Source organism: Tursiops truncatus, chromosome 4, assembly GCF_011762595.2.
Source record: "Tursiops truncatus isolate mTurTru1 chromosome 4, mTurTru1.mat.Y, whole genome shotgun sequence".
Lineage (NCBI taxonomy): Eukaryota > Metazoa > Chordata > Mammalia > Artiodactyla > Delphinidae > Tursiops > Tursiops truncatus.
In genome coordinates, this window is record NC_047037.1 from 69,931,201 (window position 1) to 69,948,959 (window position 17,759).

A 17,759-nucleotide genomic window follows, 5' to 3' on the forward strand; every position below is an offset into this window, starting at 1 on the left:
CAGGATGGGAATCACAATAAATGCCAAACTTACAATTCTTGTAGCAAGGTTGCCTGAAGGGTTTTCCTTTTGAAAAGGCAATTGCCACTATGAGGTACTGAAAACTGGAGATAAAAAACACTGTGGTATTTTCATAATTTTCTATATTATGTCTATCAGGATTGGTTTCATTGTACGAATGTGAAGAATTCCCATATAGGCTTCCTGTTGTATTAAAAGCTTCCTGTGTACTAAAACACACACAAAAGATTTTGTATTAGTAAACACAATATGTTTTCCAAAGGAAACCAGTTTTTCTTTCTAGTCACATTCCAATCAATTAAAAAATTACAAGAAAGTAAGAAACTTCATTAATTAATAAGCCTCTCTTACTTAACCCTTTCCCCATTCTTTAAATTTGGGGAGTAATATTAGCATAGTAAAGGTAAACAGACCTTGTGTAATTGATTAAAATAATGTTATCATAATTTGTGAACTGGAAAACACTCTGCCCATAAACAAATAAAAGACCCACTTAATAGCTTTACTTAAATTTTTTTAGGTTTTAAATGTCGTTTCCCAAACTGGGGATAGAGAAGTTAGGAACACAAACATTCTGCGTTTAGAACAGACCCTAGTGATTAATTTCAACTTTCTTATTTTCCAGATAAGGAAAGCAAGGCTCAGCAGCAAATTACGAAACTGGTCCAATGTCCCCATCTTGGTAGTGATTAGGACCTGGCCTGACCACCTTCCTACAGATGAAGTCAAATACAGGCCAAATTATTTAAGTGCTTAGTCAAGCTGCATGCAATTTTTACATAAATTTTAAACTTATTTTTGCATGCATATATATTACATACATTTTACACATACTTTTTAATGGATTGACCAACTTACTCTGAATGTGGATGCGATTCCTTATACCACGTCTGCTGCTTGACCCAAAAAAACCCCAAAGATTGAAATCCAATGCAGATGATAATCTGAGACAAGACGGAGAAGAGAAGAGCCCCAGATATAAGACCTGAAGGTGGTCTTTGTGCCACAAGTTCCTTCCAGGCAGGATTTAAACTCACTACATTGGGAAGAAAGAGAGGAAAGGTTTATATCTAAATTCATCTGTCAGATTCATTTGGGAACATTTAGGAAAAAAAAAACCTGTTTTTCTCTAACAAATATTTAGCATGAAAAATGTCCAAAAAACAAGCCAGATGCTATACATATCTAAATAATCTGTAAAAGTAAACAATTTAGGCTTTTTCAAAAATGGCTCAGGAGTACTTTTTACATTAGTCTATTGAAACTCAAAGGAAACACTAGTACAAGTAAAAAGAATAGTAAATATTAGCATATATCATCACCACCCTTGTATGTTTATTTCTGAATCTTTAATTGCAAAGCTACAGCTAAAATAATACATATTTCCTCCTCTTAAGAAGATATTAACAAAGGTTTGAAGATATATAAACATAACAGTAACATAAAAAAAAAGGCTCTGGTCGCTTATTAAGGTGTTCCACCAAGTTTCTCCACTGTAGTGTTTCTAATTTTTCTCTTTGTAATTAATAAGTAATTTGTAGAAAGATACTAAGACTGTGTAAAAATCCTGTTCCTTATCAACTTTCATTCACTAGTTGTAGCATCCACTAAAGACTGTCAAACTCAGTGGTTCTCAACCAAAGTGATTTTGGCCCCCAGAGAACATATGGGAATGTCTGGAGATATTTCTGGGTGTCACAAATGGGGGAGTGTTACTGGCATCCAGTGGGTAGAGGCCAGAGATACTGGTAAGCATCCTATGACACACACAATAGTCCCCCACAGTGAAGACGCAGCCGGCCTAAGATGTCAGTAAGACAAGGGTCTTTCCATAGTATGAGCCAATCATTCCTTCTGTATTATTAGTTAGCATTTTACAGTAAGGAAGAGCTTTCCCTTCTCTCCCAATCACTTATTTATTTCCACTATGGACTTATGAATTTTCATTTGATTAAATAGATCATATCTCATTACCATTATTATTTATTTTGATGTTAACATCACCAATACTGAAACAAATCAACATCTTGTCTCCTTATATGATGTACTCAGGAGGACACAGCATCACTTCTTTGGTATTCCTGCCAAGAATGCATAGCCTGAGTCTAATGAGAATACATCAGACAAACTCGGGTAACTGGATTATCTTCTTTCATAAATGTCAACGTCAAGAAGCTCCCCCCACAAAAGGCTGACATACTATTCTGGATTAAAGATGACGAAAGAGATATGATAACTAAATGAAATTTATGAGCCTACACTAGATCCTGGACTAGGGGGGCAAAATAGGTATAAGGGACCTTACTGGAACACATAACAAAACCTGAATATGGGTATGGATTAGGTAAAATTCTATCAGTGTTAAATTTCTTGATCATTATAACTGTGTTTAGCTGTATAAGAAAATGACTTTGTTTAGGGCAATATATACTAAAACATTCAGAGGCAAAGGGTCATGATAACATAAACATATTCTCAAATATTTCAGAAAAAAATGGAGAAAGAATAAAACAAACGGGGCAAAATATAAATAACCACTAATAAAAGAACATACTTACAGGGAAAATGGAGAGATATGCACTGTGTTACAACTGTTCATGTAAATTTACCAAAGTTTAATAAGCCACATCAGAATTTCATATGCTTTAAAAACAATAACAAAGCAAAATACTCACTTGTAAATACCACTACCAAAATGATTGCCAGATCAATGAAGAGAAACTGGAAGTCTCCTAGGTTACTTAAGATCTAGAGAAGGGATTTTTTTAAAATAGTTAGTGTTCAGGAACTATTTTTATAGCACCACTTTTATACCATTTCCCCCTGGTTTTATTAGATTTTTCCTCCCTGGTTTTAAATGACAACTTCAAAATGACACTTGGACATGCTTAAAAATTGAACAGATTTGCCTTTAAATTAGTGAAATATAACATATTTGCAAAATTCAATTTAATATATTAGTATAAAAAGTAGCTCCAAAAAATTCATTCAATAAAAACTTTAAAAGTTTTTTGGCAAAAAGAAAACATAAACTTCTACTCACAAAATTTAGACATTCTTGAAAATTAGTACCCTGAAGCTTCCTTAATATCTAACACCACCCCGCCTGATACTTTCCACAAATGGTAAAAGGGGATAGTTTCACAAAGACTCCTTGGGATCTCACCAATGTTCATTTAGAGAAAAATCTAAAGTGAGATCACTTCAACTACAAAACCTATGGAGTACCTAGGGATATCACTTGTTTATACAAGTCCTAAAACTACAGCTGAAACATCTTTTCTCATTCTGGCCCTTCCTTATAAATGGATAGCAAAGTTAACTGCAATTCTAAAGTATGTCACACCTTGACATTTTGAAGAGTTCTTAAAAAGATGTCCAATCTGCACTAAAGGCAAAAAAAGAATACAATCATCTTTCATTCACAAGGCCGAATCCACAGTTAAGGAAAATGCTATTCCAGATTAATGAGATTTTCAATTTGCTACTCAAAATATAGTAAACGAAAGGAATATTTACAGATGCTAGTTATTTAAGTTCCACAATTAATGGATGCATTCAAACTGAAATATATATGCTCAATATCTTAATTTAAATACCATCTCTGTTAGCAATGTCAGTACTCACAGAATACAGTAGAGTAACACTGAAGTACTGTATAATGCTGTACAAAGCCATAAATTTAAACACACAGAAGGAAGTCATTAAAGCAGCACGGCCTTCCCTGTGAAAACAAATGTTGGCATGTGAACAGAAGTTTTCTAAATGCCTCCTCCAAACCACAATTATATCTTGACAGATGAACATCAACATTCAACCGTTACAACAAAGCACTTTTCTACCAAAAGAACTTAGCCAAAGCAGAACTGGAAGAAATGAGCAGTAGCAATCAATCTGTTGCTAAAGAGTTATAGATCAAATACACTAACATACCATTAAAACAAATTCAAATTACTTTCTATGACTTTTTTTTTTTCCTATATTCTTAGAGCAAGCTACAAAAAGATAATGGGAAGTTTTTCAATGTATACTACCTGATAAGGTTTGGCACACAGGAAATACTAGGAGTTTTGGAGGTAAAGGGAGATGCCACCGAAGCCTCGAGCTCTGATAAGGAAATGCCTCCATGTGCCCTCTTCAGAGCCTAATGGTTTGAAGAATAAAATTACTTGCGTTTTGTGCATGTGATTTAGGCCACAGAAAGAACTACAAATCACAAAATCTATACTTACACCACAATCATTTGCCCCATCACCGCACATCCCAACAAAGTAACTAAGAAACAAAAATTATGTTAAGATTTTGATTAATTTCTAAAAACATACAACTTTTAACTTAAGGTTTCCTCCAACACAGTATTTTGAAGAGCTGACAGACCCCGATTCCCCCAGTGGGACTAATGAATTTTTTCATTACAATGACCACAGGCATGCTGCTTTGCGAACAGCACCAGCCTGCAAGTCAAATGACCTGGGTCACTGCTCCAGTACTGTCACAAGATGGGCAACCATTAGTTTATCATTTTGGCATCTCAGTTTCCTAATGTTTAGAGCAAAGATTGGGCCTGCCTAGTCTTTAGTACGCTTACTTTTAAGGCTATCAGTAAAGATTTCTCCCTTAAAAACTTGAAACATAATTAGTTACTGAAAGTATAACATCACTTCTATCATTCAAGAGTGAAGGATATCCTCATGGATATCACCTAGAAAAGGAATGGTGGATATTGTACTTTACCTAAATAAATAAGCAGATGAGCCTCTTTTAAAGAGGCACTTACCTATCTTACAGGTGACAAGTTTATATACATGAAATATTAGTTACTTTTCTTGTTTTGAAAACAAAACTACAATTCAAAAAAAACAGGGAATTCCCTGGCGATCCAGTGGTTAGGACACTGTGCTTCCACTGCAGGGGGCACGGGTTCGATCCCTGGTCAGGGAACTGAGATCCTGCATGCCTCGCAGCAGGGCCCCCAAAAAAACCAAAACAAAAACAAAATCCACCAATACTTACTCTACATTTTGCAATGCTTCTACTAACTGTGTCTTCTGATCGGGTGCCATACGAGCAAACACAGTGCCATGTAGCATCAACTGGAAAAGATATAAATTTCTTCAAAATACTGTTCACAGTGTATTTGTATGAACACATATATAACCCAAATCACTAACCTTAGGAACAAGGTCTTGAAAATGTTCCAGTATCACCGAAAATGATTTTCCATTCATTGCAAAGTGATAACGAGTCACCTGAAGATCCTCTAAGTTATCGTGGACCAATTTAACTGGAATAGCCTGTGTATAAGACATTCAGAACAATATTTAGCCAAACCAAGTAACACAATCCTATTTTAAATATATTTGATCCAAAACTAAATTCTTTCATTTGATGTTTTACACAAGACAACTGAATGTTTAACATTTATTGAAAGTAAAAGAAAATTCAGTTTTAAGGTAATCTGTCTATATTGTTTATTTAAAAAATAAAACTTAAGGAAGGCTAAATATCAGCTTCGGTTTGAAATGATCCATGAGCTAAACATTATGGATCACTTGCATCATTCACCACTACTTTTAAAATAGGATAAGTATCTGGGATTCTTATACTTTAAAACTGTGCTTCTCAACTTTGGCTAAATATCAAAATTTAAACACTGAGAGACCTACATCTGCCCCAGTCCTAATGAATCAGTCTCTGAGGAGATGGCCCAGGCTTCTGTTTTTGTTGAGTTTTTGTTGTGTTTTTAATGCACATTTTTTCAGAATAAATTAAAACAAGCAAGTTTTGTAAAAGAAAATTCTACTTGATATTACCTCTGAGTCAATTGCTGATGAATCACTACTCTGTGTTAGGGTGTCTGCATAATGCCAATTTATCTTGGCAACTTTCCCATCCTTTGGAGGTAATGCTTCAGCAATAATAACTTTATCCTGAGGTAGTATCATTCCACAGTCTCTGGCCACAGAGACAGCAGTCAACATGTTGTCACCTAATTTTCAAAATATTGAAAATACATTAACATTACAACAGAAACATGAATGCATTGAACAACAAGAATCTTAACTGAGAATCTACTACAGTCCCCATTACTGGGCTGGGCAAAATGAAGTCAATGTAGGTCCTTACTCTTGGAGTTTAAAAATAATAAAATCAGGATATATATATATATCAAAAGAAGCCTCAAATAATTCAAAAGCACATAGATACTAAATATTCAGAACATTCTCACCCACAATTTTTAAAGACAAATACAGTCTCAATCTTTCTGAGTCATGGACTAGTGGTACCCATTCAACGCCTGGCACAGTGCTCAATAAATATTGTTGAAATAACCTGGGAGTGACTGGTAATCTGTTCAAGAATATGAGAGTAGCATCACAGAAAAAACTGAGTTACAAAAGTAAGATTACACAAAACAAAAAGATAAGCAAAGTAACAAGAATACAATCTTTATAAGATATAAAGAGAAGCAAGATAGACAACTTCTCAGTCACGAAAGGAAAGAACTAAAGACACTGTAAAGACAAGATCAAGAGAGGAAAATGCAGATGTACAGGAGAAGCAGGCAAAGGTCTGGGGAGCCCACTGCTACCAGAATGGAAGGGCACGATTGTCTCTTCCTTCAATTCCCACACACTATTTCCAAGCGTGTCTTCCTATGACCTGACAGATCCTTGAGACACAATGCCATATTCTGTCCGGGACAGGAAAACAAGGGCCAGTGATACAGACAAAGTGCTCTGAAGCAGGATCATGAGAACCAAGAACTGCTGGGATGCTAATAAACTTGGTTACTTGAGCTATCTGGTAATAAGTATGGTATTAGATGGATCTCAGAGTCTAAAACATAAAAATGTACACAAGCTTTTTCCATATGTCTTACTGTACACGTAAATGCCATAAAGTGAATATCTTAAATGTGATTATTTGCTAAGAAAAAAACACTTTAAGAGCTGCCACAATTTCATATGACTAAGAAAGGAATTATCTAATATTATCCACAGTATGATAAACTGTTGATCATAACAGTATGATAAACACCAGGAGAATCATTTAGATGTAGCAGTCAAGAAAGAAACCAAAAAATGGCTCTTTTCACTGTTACACACAAACAATGATAAATGTACTATCTTATATATAAAAATATAATTATAACAAATATCTATTAATCATTTTCCATGTATGTGGCACAGTTCTAAAAATTACAGACAGTCTCAAAATAAGTAAATCATATTCTTAACCCTCAAGAATCTTATATTCTAATAGAGAAAACAAATCTACAAATAACTAACACAAGGCAGAGTAAAACAACTGCTATAAGAAATATATGATTAAAGAGAGATAACAAAAAAGAGCAGTTAAATATTTACAGTGTGCCTTTCACTACTGTATTATACTTATATACAGATTTGCTAGACCTCCAAAGTGTATTGTAAAGTTGTCCTCTATCTTGGAAAAGTATTCAGAGCTGAAATAGGGCAATGTAAGATGGAGCAACTATATAATAAATTTAATTACCTGAGTTATAGGATAATAGTGTGGTATTAGATGGAGCTATATATCAACAGTAATAAGTATGCTTTTATAACTAACTCATCATTCCTCAATATTAGATAACCTGAACTCTAAGAGTCATACTCGATTTTTTTCTGTGTCCTTTTATAAAGTCTAACCTGTGACCATGACAGTGCGAATGTTGGCTTTATGCAAATCTTCAAGTACTGCAGGGGTTTCTCGCTTTAATTTGTTCTGCATTATAATTAATCCCATAAAATCCATGTTGTTCTCAATGGCATCTCTGCAGAAAAAGAAATTTTAACATAATGATTTAGTCAAGAGAACAAGTATTTGTTCATTTTATGTTGATAAGGCAATTTAAAATAGCCAAAAATTATACATTAAAACATTTTATATGCTGAATAAACCATAAATGTATAAGTTTGAGTTCAATCTCAATGAACTTAAATCTGAAAAAACAATTCCCAAGAAATACATTTTGAAATTAAATTTTACCCTTGAAACATGGGCATATAAAGATCCTTAGGAAATGTATACCTTTGTCTAAGACACTAAATACTTCTAGTACTAAGGAATATTCATCTTGTATCCTACCTACAAAATGAATGACCATAAAATATATCTATTTTTTACCGTTCCCCATCGAATATACTCTAATTTAAATGTTAAGAGAAAAGGAAAAACTGTACACAGGCACATTCAATAGTTATACTGGATTCATTATCAAGTCTTTGAGGAATTTTATAAAACTCTTGATCAAATTCTTGATGCTGGAAGCGTGATACAAAAACTATTAGTAGTCCAACAATGAGATCTACTCAGGATCCAGAGATGGGTCTTTCAGAATATTAATATTCAATAGTTATCAAGATGCTATTTCTTCAAATAGTTGATCATCTACTGTGCACCAAGTAGTACACTCATCACTGGGAGGTCAAAGATGAAAAGGCATGATCTCTACTCTCAAGACCCTTTTGTGGGGAAACAGACATGCAAGCAAAGGGATTATGCAAAAATAATATGTGCTTCAGCACTACAATGGAGATGAAGTCTGTTCAGTGACAGCTGCATTCTTAAAAAATCTAAAGCTATCAAAATTATATCACAGAAATATTCTTTTCAATAGTGAAAATGGGGTTTGAAGATAGGGGTCAAAATTTCAGACTTGCAATAACCAAATGGTTTTTCTGCACAAAATTCAAAATAAGGGTGCTTAAGTAAACAGCGACAAAATCTAAACATCTTTGAAATTATGTAATTACACAATGAGTGGTAAAGATATTAAAAGAATAGTTAGAAAACTTAATATGAATTATCCTGCTGGTGGTAACAGGAGAAATAAGCCTTGAAGCCTGAAAATGCAATTCAAAGCACAAAGCTATACCGATGTGAAACTACTGGGTCAAAGCTCTGTAACCATTTTCCTCTGAGGTTCTAGTTTCTGGCTGCAGCTGGTTTCCTAACTCTCCTAGGAATGATACAGGTCATGGAAATCTTGCCCTCTAGTTAATGAACAGTGCAATATTCAATTCAAGATAAACAGGTTCAAGCTGTAAGAGAAATGCCAAAACCTGTTCCTACAGGTAGAATGGAAACACAGAGAAGATCCTGGTTGAAAGATGAGGAAGGGGAGTAGAGAGAGAGAAGGGTTGATAGGGAGGGTAGGGTATTCTGCACAGACGGAACAGCCTGTCCAAGGCACAGAAGGATGCCTGAAAGACAGGCTCAAGAACCATAGGCAACTCAGTTCTCAGTCTTTAAGGTGGGGGAGGAGAGGTGGTAAAAGGCAAAACCGTAGAGAAAGACAACCCTTCATGTTCCCTTCGTAGGAATTAGGGTATGATATTTTACACGTGTGGCTCCCAATCACACGTATGCATGCATCAGATCATTTGGTTGCCGCTGTCTTTTTTTTTTTTTTTAAACGTCCCTGCTTAGACCAAATTCCCCCAGTATTCTGTTTTAATAGGTAGAATTCCTCAAGTTGTTTTTACTTTTAGTTATTATTTGGCTATCCACTCCACTCCTTTAGTCCTCATCCAGAAAAACAGGATTGTACTATAAACACTGTCCTACCCTTTTCACATAATGCGCTTAGAATAATTAACAGAAGTATTAATACTTCAGGATTTAACCACTATCATATCATGTTATTTATACTATTTAAATTTGAACCTTATGCTCACATAGAAATATTTCTTTAGGCTGGATTCCTAGAACTGCACTTGCTGGGTCAAATTGTATAAGCAAGTTGAGATTTTGATCGGTACTATGCATGTTATTTACAATAGTGCAGTAGCAGTATGTTGTTAAAATTTTCTCAAGCCTTCTCTAACACTTGATATCATCAATCTTTTCAATTCTGTAAACCTTAAGAAAGAAGTCATGTCTTGCTGTGGTTTAATTCTGTAGTTCCCCAAGACTGAAGTGTCTTATCACTTTCATGTGTTCAGTGGCCATTTGCATGTCTTTTTCTGATAATTAGCTGTTTGAATCATTTACTTTTTTTTTTTAACTAAGTATGTATTCTGTTGTTTATTTCCTGATTCATATTCTTGCTTGTGAACTCCGCCAGTAGATGATGGGGAGCTATTTATAAGAATTCCAGGTAGAAGACTAGTATTAGATTTGAATGTTAAAGAGCTCTCTGTAGATATAGTGTGGTACACAGATTAGATATAGGAAAGACTGGACTAAAGAGCTGAGTCCCTGAATTAGAGACAATGGCAGCAGGGCAGGGATGTGAGAAGAAAAGTCTGTTTGATAGGCAGAATTAGCAGGATAGCCAATAAATATTTCTTTCTGCTTACAAAATGCTAGGTACCCCGTGAAATATTCCTAAACAAAAGTGTTATCTTCAAAAGGTCGGTCTGTTATCAGTTATAGTAAAAGTGACAATCCTTGAATGTGAAACCCATAGCTATAACTGGAAGTAAACGTGACACTGGTAATGGCCATCTGACCTTTGCGGGTGAGGGTGGGAGGGTGTGGTTATTGTGACTCATGATACTTGGTTTCAGCTACTGGGCAAAAGCAAGTACAGGTGACCCTTGAACAACACAAGTTTGAACTGTGTGGGTCCACTTACACACAGATTTTTTTCAATAAATACTACAGTACTACAAAATTCACAGTTGAATCCGTGAGGCAGGTCCTGGAGCCAATCCCCTACAAATACCAAGGAGTAACTGTAGATCACTGGGGAAAAATAAACTTCTGTAGAATTATGTTTACCAAAAACATAATTATGTTCCTAAAACATGCCTGACACATAGCAGGCACTCAATAAATATCTAACAAATAAACTAAAAGTAGTTCCAGAGGGACTTCCCTGGTAGCGCAGTGGTTAAGAACCCGCCTGCCAATGCAGGAGACACAGGTTCAAGCCCTGGTCTGGGAAGATCCCACATGCCACAGAGTAACAAAGCCTGTTCTCACAACTACTGAGCCTGCGCTCTAGAGCCCGCAAGCCACAACTACTGAGCCCGTGTGCCTAGAGCCTGTGCTCCCCAACAAGAGAAGCCACCATGATGAGAAGCCTGCACACCACAACGAAGAGTAGCCCCCGTTCGCCACAACTAGAGAAAGCCCGCGCGCAGCAACGAAGACCCAACACGGCCAAAAAATAAATAAATAAATATTTTAAAGGTAAGGTAGCTTTAAAAAAATAAAAGTAGTTCCAGAGAGTTGTACTTTTATCTCAACTGCCTAAAACAAACATTGAACTGTTACATATTTGCATATATCCAATAAATATTTAATAAATAAATAGTAATTGAATATAAATTATTGTACAAGACTTTTATAAACATAAGTGATGCTTTATTGGAAAAGCTGTAGAAAAACCATTCACCAACCTTACCTGCTAATATTCTGCACTTTATGCCATGTCAGTTTTGACTCCAATTTTCTGTGTGCAAGAGCAATCACACGGAAGCCCTGTTTGGTGTAATTTTCTAAAACTTTTTCAAAATCAACAGGAACTTTTAAGAAGGAGAAAATAAAGGTCATTAGTAGGATTGTGACTACAAGCTTACACAAATAACAGAATCTCACTCAAAGCCTAGCTGCTTCCTTACCTGTTTCAGGTTTACAAAGACTGGCAATGACCTCCGGCGCCCCTTTCACGTAGGCGTCCATCTTCCTGTCCCCTAGCACCCTCGCAACCACACTCATACGTTGCAAAGCAGAAGAAAATGGGAACTGGCGAACAATTCCTATCTCATAAATAGCCTACGTAATTTCAAAAGATGCACAAACCATTTATTATTTTTTAAGAATTAAAACAGATACACAAGTATATCTACTATACCTCAATTTTGAAAAAAAAATTTTTTAAAAGATATACTTAGGTAACAAGTAAACATTCTTCACTTACTGGAAGTTCAAACAGCTCCTAAAAATAAAACAAGACGAAAAGAATAAAGTAATAGTATAAATTAAGTCCATTAACACACTCAAGCTAAAAAAATTTTAACTACACATCCACAAAACATTATTTGGAAAACAGTAAGGAATTCGGAGTATTTCAAAGTCAGGTTTTAAGATTGCTTCTTTACCACCTCCCATTTCTTAAAAAAGTATATTCTTGAGTATTTTAAAACATTCTGCTATCCTAGAAATATTAAAATATTAAGTTCTAACATAAACTAATAGGAACATATTTAAAAATTACCCTAAAAATAAAGCCTTTCACATATTATTTTTATTAAGTCCCAGGAATACAGATGCAATTTAAAAGTCTTAACCACCATGCATCTAAATCACAAGGCACTAAGCCACTCAGTATATAGGAAAAAAGTAATAGTACTGAGAATTGAATCTCAATGTTTTACACGGAAGGCCTGCAACACACCAGGTGTAGTTTCTGATAAATGCAGTAAACATATTCATATCTCTATTAGAGTTAGAAAAAGGACATGTGACTTCATCTTCCAGCAATATTTTAAAATGAGGACAAAATGTGAGCACCAACAGTATTATCTAGCTTAAAACAATTCTGCACCATTTCTTGGTTTCCTGCAGGTGTAGATTCAGGAAGCAGCTGTTTTGGGGGACGAACCACAGTGGGCATAATTCGATTATGAAGTGCTGTTTCCTCTTCAGTTGCTTCTTCCAGAATCTGAAAGGAAAATATTCAAAGTATTGATCCATGAAATTCATAAATTCAATTCACTGGTTCCATTTTAAAATGAAACATTACGGCTATCTTCAGTTAAGTTAAAAAAAAAAAAGTAAAACAATATATAAACAAAGCTAGTTAGTTAAAGTCCTAGCAACTCATGGCAGAGGGAAGACAGAGATTAGTAAAGAAATAGAGAAAAACTTCTCTAATTTTGCTCCTACAACCAGTTGAGTTTAAAGACTACTTCTGCAAGATAAAGAAGGTCCTTGCAGTTCCAAAAATTGTCAGTCTATCATCCAGGGATTCCTTTCTGCCAACAGAAGAGGATTCAAAAATATGTGGAACTCAGATACGGTTAGCAGAACCACTGGGTCAAGAGCACTCTGAGGAACAAAGATGTGAATTTAGTTTCCCCACCTTGAATATGTCTAATTAAAGTACTACTATCCTAACTCCTTGAAATTTAATTTTAAAATATTTCTGGTGAAAAATTCTATCAAAAACTTGTATTAAATACACGCACATGACAATACAACTAATTTGGCTCTATAAGTGAAGGAATCATCAACGGGAAAATGAAGGGGAAGAGAGCTGTGTCCAATTTACACAGTTCTTAAGAAACATTTTAACACCTTACATGGTATTAATCACATAAAATAATAGTAGTGCCCAGTTATGTAAAAACATTCCATAGATACTCTGTGGTAAGATCAAGCATCAAAGCATCTCAGAGTCAAAAAAGCATGCTATTATACAAACTTACTTATTTAAACCCACTTTTTGAAAGATTCACATACAGAACAAAAAATCTACTGAAAATCTATTCAGTTGGAGAACGGCTTTAGAGAATATCAGAGATGAATCAGCTGTACTTTGTTCTACTCCTTATAAATGAAGTGGGTCTCCTTTAAGGAATTAAATTTAATGAGTATTTACTGTGGGCTTTCAGAAAGTGGCAGAGTACTTCTTCACTCATCTCCCTCCCTTTCAAAATACTAACAAAACACACAAAAAGAAACAACCCTGTAAAAGTAAACAGAAAGCAAAGCAAGGAGACTGAAACATATTGATGGATACAGCAATGAAGGAAATAGTAGCCCAGAATAAACACAAAAGGACATACAGGAGAGGTGGGAACATTTCTTATCAGCCAGAATAGCTGAGCAAAGCAAAAAGAAACAAAAAAAACCCCCAAAAAACCCAGAGTCATGCTCTACAGATACGAACTACCTACCTGAGAGGAGGAAGGGCTGCTAATATGAGGGGCAGCATTCCAGAGTACTGCATGTGCAAGCATTGGGGGAGTGGGTGGGGAAAGCAACCTAAAGACTACTTCTGCTCCCCTGAAACTGAAGAATGCCTGCTGAAGGGGCCCCACCCTCAGTACACAACAGGCTCCCCCAGTCAGCCTTCCCATTCAGGGAAGACACTTCTCAGGCAAACAGACCAACATACATATGAACAAGGATGAAAACCTTGTTGCAGCTACCCAGAACTATCAAATCAGACCCTCATTCTTAAATATAAAAGTACCATCAAGATGCATAATGAAAACCAAAAGCATGAAGGAGATGTCAATGACACCTCAATTTTTTCTAAAAGCATAAAGGAGAAGATTAATATAGGAAGCGGGGGAAGAAAACCTGACCCAGAGAAAATTAAAAATTCAGAAGCAAGAAAGGAACTTTAAAAACAAACTATTATTACATCTATAAAAGAAGAACAGAGAAAACGAACCAGAGAACACAAGCGAGCACTCAGAAATTAAAATAATCAAGGACAAAACAAACAGAAAGAAGTGAACAGACAGAAACCTCTGCGCAGGCGTGTGTGCGTGTGTGAGAGTAAGGACACAGGAAGTAGTACATGGATGGGGACAAAAGAGCACTGAAGACACATGCCCACTCTATACTTCTGCCCTATGCCCAACGAACTGTGTCACTGAGATCTTCTTACTGACTTAGACCTACTGCCTCAAGATACTGATACCTGCTTTCTCTTGTAAACATGAAGCGGGGCCCTGAGCAGGTCATCCTCTATTAAAGGTCGTTTGAATGAGTCAATTTTACTAAAACAGACTTTTTAGACAATTATAAATATCTCTCCAGCGATGTAACTTTAGAAATTACAGGGCTTCCCTGGTGGCGCAGTGGATGGGAATCTGCCTGCCAATGCAGGGGACACGGGTTCTATCCCTGGTCCGGGAAGATCCCACATGCCATGGAGCAACTAAGCCTGTGAGCCACAACTACTGAGCCTGCACTGTGGAGCCCGCGAGCCACAACTACTGAAGCCCACGTGCCTGGAGCCTGTGCTCTGCAACAAGAGAAGCCGCCGCAATGAGAAGCCCGCACACCGCAATGAAGAGTGGCCCCCGCTCGTCGCAGCTGGAGAAAGCCCATGCGCAGCAACAAAGACCCAATGCAGCCAAAATAAACAAATTTTTAAAAATAAATAAATTAATTAAAAAAAAGAAATTACATAGTTCCTTTTATGGTACAAGACAGACCACTGTCAAAACAATGTGAAGAAACAATTCTTTGCAAGTTAATTTTTACTATTTTCCTAAAGTTAATTAATTGTACTTTAAAACACTGAACTTACCCATCCAATGGCTTCAAACATCTTCAAATCAAGTGGATCGCCAGAAAGCACTCCTTCAATTTTTGTAAGTGAATGACAAGTAGCCATACAAGCGACAAACTGAGACTTTACCAACATCTCATTGCAAACCTTTTCTTCTGGCAAAAGAAAACTATATAGAAAATTCACTGAATTAGATTCATAAATCCCAAGACTGAAGACAACAGTCTAACAGGACTTTTCAGGTTTTATTATTTTAAAAAGTAGAAATAAAATGTTTGCATTTATGCATGTATTAATTTTCACTATAGATTTTGACATTCAAAAACATTTTCTTCCATGAAAATTATTATACATGACTAAAATACACTATTACCTTAGATTCTGAGTAACTAGACCAGACATTAACAGTATAGAAAATGCTACATACTAAACAATAATTAAAACTCCTGCCTATGGACACATGGCAAATTAGAACACATAAAAACTCTCTTGTAAAAACATAAAATGAATGTGTAACGCCATTACCTTTCAAATGCAAAACTGGGCTCATAAGAAAGAAAAGGAAAATTTCAAGTGCCAGGAACAGTGAAAGGAAAACCAGAGGGGTGTGACCTTAAACAGATGCTGTGACTGTCTGGGGGAAAAGGAAGAGGGAGGAGAGCCATCTCAGTACCCTTAAGGCCTTGGGTTTTAATAACCACACGGGGAACAGGAGACAAAGTTGTGGCCACATACAAAGTGGGGAGTTGGAACGGAGAATATCCCTCTCACCTAAGACAGCCAGTGCTCTGGAAGAGCTACACCCTTGGAAAAAGAGTATACTAGAAAAAATTTACCCACAGACAAAGGCATAACTAAGAATAAGCTTACCTCTTTTCCCCCACCCAAAATTCAAGAAAACAGTTAATATCTATATAACATATTTACTATGCATTAGGCACTGTTCCGAGAACTTTAAATTTATTTGACTCCTCTCATCCTTATACCACAGGAAGGTGTTTTATTATCCCCATTTTACAGATGAGAAAACCGAAGCAGAGTGCTTAAGTGACTTGCCAAGTCACAGCATATAAGTGGCAAAGCAAGGATTCAAACACAAGAGGTCTGGTGTCAGTACGTAAACTCTAAACCATTACGCTACTCAGGATGGCATTTGGGCTTGAATGTATGTTACTGCCTGGCCTAGAAATCCCCAAGTTATGAAAGTAACATTACAGCTTATCTGGCACCACTGACACTACTTTTGGCCAAAGTCTAAACTCTCTAGAGAGGAGCTCCCACAACACAGCCACAAAGGAGACTCACAGAAAAATCCTGCTAAGGATGAGTCCATAATTTAAAAATGAACCAGGAAACAATTCTCACGACTCAACAGACAAAACAAAGACCGAATTAGAATCCCATAAACTTGAGATAATAGAATGGCAATCTGAAAGAATGCAAAGAAGGCATTTTAAAATTACAGACTTAGAAAAAGAACAAGACACCATGGCGGGGAAAAGGGGAGAGGCAGATTTGGAAAGAACCAAATGAAATTTCTTGTCCAGGGTATGGTTAGGATTCCCAGATGGAGAGAAAACAAAGAATGGGGGAAAAGCCATAATGGAACAGAAAAAGGCTGCAAATTTTCCAGAATTTAGGAAAAGCATGAATCTTTGGAATCTAGAAGCAAAATGAGTACCGCACAAAGAAAAAGATCATGGTAAAACTGCAGAAATCAAGCATAAAGAAGTATTTTTTTAAATAAAGTAGAAAAAAAATTACTAAAGAAGACTAAGACTTCTCAGTAGCAATAACAGAAGAAGTTAGGAGAAATGGAATAACACCTCCAAGGTGCTGAGGGAACACAGCTGTCAACCTAGGAATCTATACAGTTACACCATCATTCACGAGAGAGAACGAAACAAAGAACTACTAATGAATGTGGTTACAGAAGATGGCAATTTAATCCAGAGGAATGGGATACATGAAGCAACGGTTAGCAAAGGTATCCGTAAACCTAGGTAAATCCTTGCATGCAGACTGTATAAAACCAAAATCATAATCATAAAATGTTATGCAACAAATACATATAAAAAGGGAGGTGAAAGTAAAAGTAGTGTACAGTGCATGGGTTTTGGGGGTTTAGAAACTAATAAAGACACCCATGGACTTTAGACTCTAAATATGAATATTAATAACTTAAGGACAAGTAGTAAAAGATTAGGATGTATAAATTCTGAGAAAATGAGAGAAATATGAGAAAATGTGTTTGGGAATTGGGGTGAGGGATGGTAGAAATAATTTCAAATATATCTGAAATCACAATAAATGTGAACACGATGGCAATAAATGTGAACGCAAAGACTGAAAAGTAAAGAGATAGAAAAAAAGATATAGGAGGCAAACATCAGGCAAGAGCAAGCTGGTGTAAAACTATACAAATATTAGATGAAACAGAATTTAAGGCATGACGCATCACTAGGGATAAGTAAGGTCACAATGTGACACGCTATTTACCAAGAAGATG

At 35.9% G+C, this 17,759-nt stretch overlaps 1 protein-coding gene across 8 annotated transcripts in view; it reads right to left on the reverse strand.

Annotated features, from left to right (window-relative positions):
* The window catches only part of ATP13A3 (ATPase 13A3), an 80,916-nt gene that overhangs the window by 23,143 nt on the left and 40,014 nt on the right, over window positions 1–17,759 (reverse strand). For all 8 annotated transcript variants that reach the window (XM_073804040.1, XM_033855634.2, XM_033855630.2 and 5 more), the window contains 15 exons: window positions 15,269–15,419; window positions 12,545–12,661; window positions 11,918–11,935; window positions 11,619–11,772; window positions 11,402–11,522; window positions 7,695–7,819; window positions 5,835–6,010; window positions 5,193–5,315; window positions 5,035–5,114; window positions 4,254–4,296; window positions 4,056–4,165; window positions 3,649–3,745; window positions 2,697–2,769; window positions 880–1,057; window positions 34–230 (listed from right to left, as the gene is read on the reverse strand). In XM_073804040.1, the coding sequence (XP_073660141.1) occupies window positions 34–230; window positions 880–1,057; window positions 2,697–2,769; window positions 3,649–3,745; window positions 4,056–4,165; window positions 4,254–4,296; window positions 5,035–5,114; window positions 5,193–5,315; window positions 5,835–6,010; window positions 7,695–7,819; window positions 11,402–11,522; window positions 11,619–11,772; window positions 11,918–11,935; window positions 12,545–12,661; window positions 15,269–15,419 (1,763 nt within the window). The remainder of the gene's footprint in view (window positions 1–33; window positions 231–879; window positions 1,058–2,696; window positions 2,770–3,648; window positions 3,746–4,055; window positions 4,166–4,253; window positions 4,297–5,034; window positions 5,115–5,192; window positions 5,316–5,834; window positions 6,011–7,694; window positions 7,820–11,401; window positions 11,523–11,618; window positions 11,773–11,917; window positions 11,936–12,544; window positions 12,662–15,268; window positions 15,420–17,759) is intronic.